This window comes from Eucyclogobius newberryi, unplaced genomic scaffold (assembly GCF_026437365.1).
Source record: "Eucyclogobius newberryi isolate DKJ021-1_F unplaced genomic scaffold, fEucNew1.0.hap1 SCAF_1, whole genome shotgun sequence".
Taxonomy (NCBI): Eukaryota; Metazoa; Chordata; class Actinopteri; order Gobiiformes; family Gobiidae; genus Eucyclogobius; species Eucyclogobius newberryi.
The window spans coordinates 39,055,352-39,065,986 of NW_027315723.1; the positions used below are offsets into that span (position 1 = coordinate 39,055,352).

The 10,635-nt window shown below is 38.0% G+C and overlaps 2 protein-coding genes across 2 annotated transcripts in view; one reads left to right on the forward strand and one right to left on the reverse strand.

The window, feature by feature from the left end:
• Positions 1 to 4,643, reverse strand: part of eif2s1b (eukaryotic translation initiation factor 2, subunit 1 alpha b) — a 6,364-nt gene extending 1,721 nt beyond the window's left edge. The window contains exons 1-6 of the mRNA XM_072446016.1: positions 4,431 to 4,643; positions 2,423 to 2,665; positions 2,101 to 2,180; positions 1,505 to 1,656; positions 163 to 269; positions 1 to 54 (exon numbers count right to left, since the gene is read on the reverse strand). The exon at positions 1 to 54 is cut by the window's left edge and continues 44 nt beyond it. Coding sequence (XP_072302117.1) covers positions 1 to 54; positions 163 to 269; positions 1,505 to 1,656; positions 2,101 to 2,180; positions 2,423 to 2,663 — 634 coding nt within the window. The 5' untranslated portion in view covers positions 2,664 to 2,665; positions 4,431 to 4,643. The remainder of the gene's footprint in view (positions 55 to 162; positions 270 to 1,504; positions 1,657 to 2,100; positions 2,181 to 2,422; positions 2,666 to 4,430) is intronic.
• A 7-nt stretch (positions 4,644 to 4,650) lies between these two features.
• On the forward strand, positions 4,651 to 10,033 carry atp6v1d (ATPase H+ transporting V1 subunit D). The gene is made up of 9 exons (XM_072446027.1): positions 4,651 to 4,882; positions 5,722 to 5,839; positions 5,984 to 6,063; positions 7,289 to 7,356; positions 7,424 to 7,468; positions 7,548 to 7,651; positions 8,079 to 8,145; positions 8,223 to 8,301; positions 9,299 to 10,033. Exons 1-9 carry the CDS (start codon positions 4,842 to 4,844, stop codon positions 9,441 to 9,443), a joined length of 747 nt encoding a protein of 248 aa, XP_072302128.1. The 5' UTR covers positions 4,651 to 4,841; the 3' UTR covers positions 9,444 to 10,033.
• The last annotated feature ends 602 nt before the right edge of the window (positions 10,034 to 10,635 follow it).

The following is a 10,635-nucleotide window of genomic DNA, read 5'->3' on the forward strand; positions in this document are numbered from 1 at the left end:
AAGCTTCCTTCACTGCATCAATGCCCTCGTAACCATAGCAGGCCACTTCAATATCTGCAACACACATTTAGTTATTAGATTTGCGAGTGCCTGGGATGAGAAACGTCATTGATTGGGATTGTAAACGTTTGAGGTGCCACAGCGGCGGTTGGGTGGTGGTACCTGCTCGGATCTTGACGGCCTGTGGGGTGAGCCTCCTGTTGATGTTGTCGATGAGCACGGCCCTCTCCTCCTCGGACAGCTCCAGCCCGTCCAGGATCGAAGGGTCTCTGCGCGAGGACGACACACACACTCGTTATCAAACATCATCATCTCCTAAATAATGAATGCATTCAAATGTGTTGGGCACTGCAGACATTAGATAAATGGAGCATACTTAATAACATGATTTATGTACAATACTCAGAGCTACCCAGCACTCAACAGTAAATAACCGTTTAATGCAGGGGTGTCCAAACCTTTTTCACCGAGGGCCACATTTTGATTACAGAGCAGAGGGCCACAAACAACCAGACAATGAAGTGAACCATTCAAAATGTTGCATTTGACATAGTTTTGATGCACCTCCACACCTTTAATAAGACTTGGAACAATCATATTAGGTTGGTATTACATAAACAGGTTTGAATTTTTCCAATTTTACAGTAAGAAGTTGTTGTTTGGGCAAACCTGGCAGACAAAAATTGGTCTGAGGGACACATTTGGCCCCCGGGCCACAGTTTGGACACCCCTGGTTTAATGCTACAACTAAACGATGTAGGCCTTTAGAGTAATCGTATTAGTGCTTTAAACATGTATTAAATAATATGATATAAAACACTTCTTTAATCTGTCCAAATCGTGGTCCAGGGCACATGACTTCCTGTTCCTCTAAAATGGTGAATCAGCTTTTATGAAATCAATTGATAATTGATCAATGCTTACCATGAGTTTTGTAACTCAACTCCAAAATGGCATTTAACTATGTGTATCTTTTATTTGTAGCAGGGGTGATTATTGCCTCAAAAAACAAAACAAAAACTCAGTTGGCTAATTGTTCTCACATTTATAAACTTTTTTGGACCAGATCGCTCATTTCCATATCAAGTTGTGTTTTTATAGCTCATAAACTAGAAAGTCATGTACAGACGCTTTATAAAGAAGACCCCCAACCTGTGACTATCTGATGAGGTCACCTGCTTGTCTCCATAGAGGAGTCTAATACCATACTGTGGAACATTCCAGGCTAAGCAATTACATCTCCATGGTGGCAGATCAGATCCTCCATCAGAAAAGTTACACATTGCACCTTTAATGTTTTACAAAACATAGTACTAAGCTAAAATGAGCCCATGAATGAAACAATTGGTGATCATATCTAATCAAAAGTAAACTAAGACTAGAACGTACGATTAAATCAGTGCCAGAAAAAACAAACACACCAAAGCTCTAAAGTGCTAGTGCAGTAACAAACTCCGCCTCCATCTCTTTCAGTTTTGAAGTGATAGTAACAAACAGCACTTACGACACAGCCTGTTTGAAGACATCGTAGGCTCCATATCCAGGCCTCTTGTACTTCTCGTCGAACACCCAGGCCGTGCGCTGGTACAGACTCTCCAGCTGCTCGTCTTTACTGTACTCCAGCACCTCAGCCACGTGCCGCAGGATACTGTACACCTGCGACACACGGACAAGTACAGTCAGAGTGTTTCAGAGATATAAACCCCCCATCGGCAACACGGTCATCTGTTTTAGCCAACATTTAGAATACTAGTCGGATGCTGACCAAGAATTGAACGTACAAGGCAGTTATGATTTGTAAATTGTAAAACTTAAATACTTATTTAAAACCTTTGACATTTTGTGCAGCATTTTAGATTAATTTGAAAGCAACTTCAAATATTAGCCATGTTGAGAATGTGTATATTAAACGCTTTCAAAATGAATGTTTGCATTTTTTAATGCAATTTCATTTAGCTAATTTTTTAACTTTAACTCTTTGAAAACTCTTTATCCATGTTGCACAAGCTCTACAAAGTGAACCACTAAAGCTATGTGTTTTGTGGGGTTGGATGTCAACTGCAATCATATGGAATAACAAAATAAAATATGAATACTTACGGTTTTAGATTTTGTAAATTTATCTTCACACTTGATGGCCTCCTCTGGAGACACTCTTCTTTTTGATAAATCAATGTATCCTTAAACAAAAGAAAACAGGAAAGATTTATGAAAATAGACAGCAACTAATAATGGAAAAACAAGTGCAAAACAAAACAGATACATCCAGGACAGGACTAAAGCAGCACTAAAACATCATCTTAACCAGGATGAAGTCATAAACTCGGCCCAAACAAAGTGTTCTAGACCCGTGGACCTCAAAACGGAGAACAATAATACATTTTTTTAAATCAAACATCTCATTGGATCGAGTAGTTCTTACCCTTTTCTTTGTCCACCCTGATGACCACCACACACTCGTTGCGGCCAATGCGGATGAGCTTGTTGATGGAGCGGATACGTCTCCTGGACAGCTCACTTAGGAGGATCATGCCCTCGATGTTGTTGTACTCCAGCAGGCTGACGTATGCGCCCATCTCCGCGATGGAGCGCACATTCACCATCACCACATCCTCCACCTCTGGGAAACGATGCTGGTAGAACCGACAGCTGAGCCCCGGCATCGCTGCAAACACAATCACTATAGATTACACTTGATCAATATTACAGTTTCAGTGTATTTATATCATCACATACTACTTTTGATTATCCTGCAGGAACATTAAATTGATTGGTCTCCAGATTAGTCTGAATATGAAAATGTTTAAAAGATGAGAACAAACTTTTTATTTACTAAATTTGACTTGACTTTTAAATTTGCAAAAAAAAATATTTCAGAGATCAATGAGTGGAATAGATTTTACTATAATAAATTTAACTTGTGTTTGTTTAATTTAATTACTTTCGATTCTGGCTTATAACTAAACAATCAAAAAATAATATTAAGACTATATGTCAAACACTTTAAAATAACTACACTTATTCCTGTCATAGTAGAGCATGAACAAAGACTTCATTCATCAACAAATTGTTTATTATAGGGCTGGGCAATTATTAGAAAGATCAACCGTACGAGTCGTGCAGAATAGTCAATTATTTGGGGTTTTGAATCGAGAGGTCCACAGTCGATCTTCTGTCAGTAAAAACATGAGGTCAGACTTTAGAGGAAACAATTTATTATTTTCTTGCTCAACAACAGTTGCCTTGAAGGGCGACTTTGATATGGAGAATCAGATTAAACAATGTTCACAGGAAATTATGTTAATGAAATAATAATAATAATTAACAATGATTATTTAATAAAAGCAATACTGAGCCTTAATCATTCTTAATGAAGCATTTGTTCAATTTGAATTAAGTCTTACTTTAGGCTATTAAAAGTGTAGTTATTATAAAGTATAACCAAACACAATATGAATGATTTTATTACATTAAGCTACAAATATTTCCATTCCTCTATTAAAGTCTCTGGATTTAAATGTGCGAAAACAAACAGGGGAATTGTGCATTTGCATATTAATTTCCCCCCACTGCTTGTTCTCGTTAGGGGTCGCGACTGATCGGAGCCTATCCCAATGACTTTGGGCCTTGGGAGGGGAACAACTAGAACTCTAACCACTCTGCCACCGTGCAACCCTGCATTTGTATAGTATATAGTCTGTGGATAAAGTGAATAAGTAATATGGGTCAGTAGTACAGTTTGTCCGGTTGAATCTAGATTTCTAGGTTTCAAGTGTAATTACATGTTTAAACAAATAATATCTGTTAATGTTTTCTACTCGTGTTCTGATAACACTTAGAAGCAGCTGTCCTGGTTCTCTGCCGAAACCAACTTTATTTTCACATTATATTATATGGTTTATCCCCATTGAAAGTGCAACATTGTGCACTTCACTTTTAAAATGCATTTGTTTACAAACCTTTGTCACATCTTTATTGCACTGTTGACAAAGGGTTTTACTTGGACCCAAAGCTTAGACAAGAAATCAAATTTCTGTCATAAGACAAATGGAAACCCTCATGCTAGTGGAAACTAGCAGGCTGACAGTGACAGAACCTATGTACAGTCAATCATTTTAGGGACATTTTAGTGCAATGAATGGGATGATGCAATTCAGCAGAAAGAGGCTCCTCATCAATTAACGCTTGAACGAAATGTTACTACGTTTCATCTGCGTACGAGAACTATTATCATAGTAATGTTTGATCTAGATGTCAATATGCCAAGTCAAACAGTTAAAATTATGATTTTTTTTTGCTCCATGAAGCGCTCAGACCGGCTTCAGCTCAGCCTCACATGCGGCACATGCAGTGCTGCCGCGGCGTTAGCATTTAGCTCCACGGCTAACACCGAGCACTGAAAACTTCAGCATCACACCACCCAAACTCACCTGAGTCATAAAGTCCGGTGTCTTCACAGTAGAACCCTCCGTGTTGTCACTTGTCGGGTGTTTTGGCGTGTTTGATGAGTCTTTTAGAGGCAGATTTCAGGCCCGTTAGCTCACGTTCATGGGTGTGCTGCTAATTCTGCGACCCGGAAAAGATCGTTGGAGTCGAGCGTACGGTGCATGCGCAGTAGCCTTCTTCAGTCAGTCACATGACCACACCAGCTGATCATCGCGGAGTGAGTCGGACACATCACGACCATCCTCCATATATGCTTCTAATCCCGCACAGACACAGAAATATCAGTTTGATGCGGGTTTAGTTTTCTATGTTAGGAGTAAGTCTGAAGTTATAGTGTTCGACTTTATAGCTGTTATTGTTCCCAAGAACGTTATCTCCGACCAAAGGACAAGAAGATGTCTGGGAAAGAAAGGATCGACGTATTCCCCTCTAGAATGTAAGCTTCTGGTTAGCTCAATGCTAACACACTCTTTATAACTACATCGTGCACGTAAGACTACGCAGTGTATTGCAATCAGCGTATTTGTTGCCTTTATATTTCATTGTTAGTCCTCTGGTCTTTTGTACAACAATCTAATAACTAATAAAAGAGGAACAGCCCACATTTAATCATGTGATAGCTGTCAGCCTGCAGTGAGCTGTCAGAGTGTGGAGGTTAAACATGATACAGTCTTAAATCATATTGTTTACATGCTATACATGAACAAAATCTACTTCTAAAGTTATAGTTAGGCCTAAATACATAGAAAATAAGAATTGACTCAGGTTCTTGGATGGGAACAGACATGTCTATGAAAGACTGCTACTAACCATTATGTCAGTCAAACAATTATGTCTAATGTGCATTGAGATTTTTAAAAACCCACGGTGACTGGAGGATGTTAAGTATATTATTGATGAAAGTCAGATTTTTTAAAAACATGAACGATGATGCGTTTGTTAAAAAGGTTGTGTTTTAGAATGATTAGCAAAATACAATCTTAATTATTTTAATTGTCAACTTGTCACAATTGCTAGCAGTCCTATTTCTTGATTACTTAATACTTTTAATGTCTTGTTGTTACTATTGATTTTATTTTTGAAGGCAACATATTATGTAACATTGACTTTTAACTATGTTTTAACAGTATTCCCTCGTCATTATGGTTTAAGTATTAGCTCAGGTTATTGAGGCAACGATGACGGACAGACAAGAAATAAACTAAATACACTCTTCCGGATTGACTTTGGAGTGTTTCCAGTACAGTTTGCTATAATACTTATTGCTGTCTTCAGGGCTCAGACCATTATGAAGGCTCGTCTGAAAGGGGCTCAAACAGGACGGAATCTGCTCAAGAAGAAATCTGACGCTCTCTCCATGCGATTCCGCCAGATTCTACGCAAAATCATCGAAGTAAGTAACTTAACATTTATCTCAAGATTAAATTAAACTCCCCATTGGTTTACTTTGTCCTTCAACTGTTTCAGTTCTATCTCAAAATAAGTGTGTCTTTATTAGTATATACGCATAGTGTAAAGTGTTTGAATCTTTTCTCAGACCAAGACCAAAATGGGAGAAGTGATGAGGGAGGCTGCGTTCTCTTTGGCAGAGGCCAAGTTTGCAGCTGGAGACTTCAGGTGAGCGACTTCACATGTCTGTGGAGGTCCAGTGTACTTCACTGGGAACGTTTAGGAAGGCCCCGAATTCTTATTGTCCAAGATAGAAAGAACAATATTTTTGGAGGCAAATATTTTTCATGTCTTTAAACTAAAGGTTTTAAGCTGATAAATCATATTACTATTATATTTTCTTCTTTTAATTATATTTATGTCCAAAATCCTTCAGAAATATGCTACATTTTCTACTATTACATTTTTATTTCAGATAATATTAAATATCACCTTCTTTTGAAATCTGAAATCATTCCAAGTGCCATGATTGGAAAACACTGCTGTAGAGAATGAAAGAACTTCTATGACTCACTGTCGACTCTCACTAATCACTTAAGTGTTAAGTTGTGCTAAATTTATTGCTGCTCATCTTTTTTATGATATTGTATGTATAAAAAGTCTCATTATCGTTTATTGTGATATTGCACTTCAAAATGGACAGGACACACATTTTTTGTGTTACTTTTAATGACTTTGGCAGCCAACTGAAAAGGAGCATTTACTGGCAATGTTAAAGTGCTCCTCTGTGTTTTTAAAGTCCACTCACCTTAATCAGGCTGATCTTTCGACTTTGTAATATCAATAAAAGATTGCGTCTTTTCTTTCTCCTTCTCTGATTCTTCTCTTATCCCTGATCTGATTGATCGAATCGCTCGAATAAACAAATTGAATGATTCTACTTCTTTGATGTTTTATGGCGGCTGGTATCCAAGCGTTACATTACCGCCAGACTTTATTCCCTCACTTTTACTTTAGGCTTTTATTTTTCAGACTTTATTCTTTTGACATTAGTTGTTGTTGTTGTTGTTGTTTTATGGCGGTTGGCATCCAAGTGTTGCATTACCGCCAGACTTTATTCCTCAGACTTTGTCGTTTGTCATTAGTTTATTCGGTGGACTTGTACCGCTACTTATGTGTCCTTATCTTCAAAGCACATGAGATCAAAGCGGAAAGGAATCTCAAGGCACTCTATCATGCAAAGGCTGGAGCGCCCTCTATTGGACATTCCACAAACTACAAATACATGTAAACATCAACTGAGCTGAAATGACAGCAAACAAACAAGACAAAACGGGTTCTACAGAGTCTTTTGTACAGGCTTCAAATGGCCTTGACTAGCAGCTTTTTTTTCTTTCTTTTTATCATGTGACGATTGCAAAATTAATTTGTAATCGAGCGACTTTCTCCTCAGCACTACTATTATCCAGAACGTCAACAAAGCCCAAGTGAAAGTCCGAGCCAAGAAGGACAACGTTGCAGGTCGGAATTTTAAATGACATTTTCACCTATTAATTCATTTTTAACACTTTTTATTTTTATTTTGCAGGTGTCACTCTGCCTGTTTTCGAGCACTACCAGGAGGGAGGGGACAGTAAGTCTCGCCTCCTTACAGGAACATCGAAACCTTTTCAGTAGCGTCCTGATACAACTTCACCTGTTTGTGTTTGTAGGTTACGAGTTGACTGGTTTGGCCCGAGGAGGAGAGCAGCTTTCACGATTGAAGAGGAACTATGCTCGGGCCGTGGAGCTGCTCGTAGAGTTGGCCTCTTTACAGGTAGGGGGCGCTCTTTTTTATGACCGGCAAATTGCTCGAAATAGGTGAATTTTTTTAACATTTGGAAAAGAAAGAGCTCCGTCATGAATAGGATGACATTTTCACCTCAAGGGCTTGTGTGCGTTTAAAGATCCCACATCATGCTATTTTTCCTTTTTGTAATCTTAGGGTAGATTTTTAGTTTATTATTGCTTGGCCAATATCACAATATACTGTGCAATATGTTTTAGTTTATTATTGCTTTTAGCCAATAACGCAATATACTGTGCAATAATGTTTAGTTTATTATTGCTAACCCTAACCCGCATAATATCACAATATACTTTTAGTTTATTTATTTAGGCAACATAAGCAATTTAAATCAGACAATGTTTCATACAACAATTCCCTTTTTAACATAATGAATTGCTGTGCGTTTACTTCGCAGACCTCCTTTGTGACTCTGGATGAGGCTATAAAGATAACCAACCGACGTGTGAATGCTATCGAACACGGTACTTGAATTTAATACTTATAATACTTCACTGACGGTAGCGAAAGGCAACACTTAACTTGTGGCGTCTCTTCGCAGTGATTATTCCCAGGATCGACCGCACACTGACCTACATCATCACAGAGCTGGACGAGCGAGAGCGAGAGGAGTTTTACAGGTATGTTATATATTTGACACCGTTTCGAGCCCGAAAGACGAGCTTCAGCCTCTTCAAAGGCCTTCAGAACGAACCCAATTAAGGAGACTTTTTGATTATAACGTTCTAAAGGTCGATTTTGTGTACTACATCCCCTTTAAGAAGGTCGCTGGTGGAATTCCAGAAACTCATGTGTGGCCTTTGTGTGTTTTAAAGTTGTGTCTGTTTCTTTGTAGTTCTATTTCACACAAAGATGATTCACTGTGTTGACTCTGGCTGTTATAGAACCGTGGTACATTAGTAACTTTAGGTTTCTCAAATCAAATAAAACAAACAATAGGGGGGAAACGGCTCTGCTTTAACTGCAAATTATCATATCAACATCAACAAATATTGGCTCTAAATTCAGTATTCCCCTTTTAATCTTCATCTGTTCATTGTCGTCACACATTTTCCCTCAGCGTGAATAATCCATATTTATTATTTGCGTAAACAAATAAACAAAATAATAATCATTTTTAAAAGTAAATGGATCGCTCGTCCTTACGGTCTCTGAAACCAGGAGCTCGGGACCTGCTCCAAACCCGGGGAATAAAGTGCCATGTCACGATATCAGTTTTGTATTGTGAGAAGAAACTTAACTAATTATTCACGATTATTAACAGCATGACCAAACTGCAGAGAAATCCTTCATTTTCCTTCATTCCTTTGTCTCAACATGTGATCCGCTTTATGAAATCAAACTTTCTGAACAATAAAGTCACTTCAAATGTCTACCTTTTTAGAGTAAAGCTTGATTGAAGTGACTTTTTCCTGTTCCTACACTGGTCACGGTTATTATTATTTTTAGTCCTACCGATTATATTGTGGCCTGAATAATCGCGATCATCGATAAACCAAATTATTCATCACTGGAGCACTTTTTATTCAAGATGTTACCTGTGCTACAAAGTTACAGAGTGCACGTTTTAACTTTTATTTACGACTACAGTCTACTCACTTAACCCTTTGTGTCCAGGCTGAAGAAGATCCAGGAGAAGAAGAAGCAGCTGAGGGAGAGGACGGAGCTGGAGATCGCTGCACGTTTGGCTAAGCTAGGCCCCATCGCGGAGCCGGCTAACATGCTAGCGGAGGATGCTGACGAGGACATGCTCTTTGAATAATAATAAAACGCCTGCTGGTAACTCGTCAGTGACCGTATTTATTCTGTGCCTCTCGGGCCACGTTCATGTCTTCACACTCAACGTGATGGAAGTTGTTTTTTGTGTATGTATTTGGATGTGAGTGGTTTATTGTGTTGGATACATCGTGACTGTACTTTTACAAACGAACTTAAAGGAGATGTCTTACGCAGAAATAGACCATTTCTGTTCTGCTTTCTGTTGTTTATCATCGAAGGCATATATGGAGTTGTATATTCTTTCATTTATGTACATTTGTTGTTCAAAACGTCCTAGATAATGAGAGCCAAGCAAGTTTGGTTAAGGTGCAGTTTAAAAACACAAAGGAGCTCGATTTGTCGACTATTCAAGATTACTGATAAATAAATGTGTGAATGAAACAAAAAACAACTCCAGGTATGTTTCTGATGTCAACAAAAAGTAGATTTGGCAAACGAAGACGGGACCTTTAATGTGTCTCACCTTTAAGAAATCACTACTTGTCACTCACGCCTTGGCAGTAAAGATACTTTTGTGTGAATAAAGTTGTACATATCTACTCTATAAAGCCATTGCATGCTGTAAAAACCTGACTCTTCAGAGGATATTGTTTACCACTGTGTATTTTCATTTGTCCCAAAGTGTAAAACATGGAGTGACCAAAACTCCAGCATTTCATCAAAAATAAACATAAGTGAAAGTTTTTGTTGTTTTTAAGCTGCGTAAATATGTATTACTACTTAGATTTGGATTTCACTAACAGTACAAACACTGGTATTAGAAAATATATATTTAAATACGAAAATATTTGTTGCAAAAAGTATTTGAGGTTGAGGTGAGGACAAAAAATGTACACGTTTAAATACATTTCTTTAACCATTTAATTATCATCATACATTTGAATCTGTTGCTTGGGTTTAACACATTCCTAGTTTAACACAAAATACAGTCTAAATAAAATGTGTCTTCATTACCACAGGCCTAACTGTTTAACACCGAGTCGTTACATGTCTTGTCTTGGCTCTAAAATGGTGCACATTCAGCGGTGAGTTTGACACAAGTGCGGCAAAAAAGCAAACCACGAGATTCACTTCACTTTATATTTGTATTTAATGTATTGACAGAGTTGTCAATACATTAAATACTAATGGTCCTTTCAAACAGAACGCTACAGAAATGAATACATTATTCATGG

Bases quoted from the DNA above. Each gene is read 5' to 3' on its own strand.
- atp6v1d (XM_072446027.1), top strand. From the start codon at position 4,842: ATGTCTGGGAAAGAAAGGATCGACGTATTCCCCTCTAGAAT. The intron at 7,357-7,423 runs GTCGGAATTTTA...TTTATTTTGCAG, and splicing joins CAAGAAGGACAACGTTGCAG to GTGTCACTCTGCCTGTTTTC. The intron at 8,302-9,298 runs GTATGTTATATA...CTTTGTGTCCAG, and splicing joins GAGCGAGAGGAGTTTTACAG to GCTGAAGAAGATCCAGGAGA.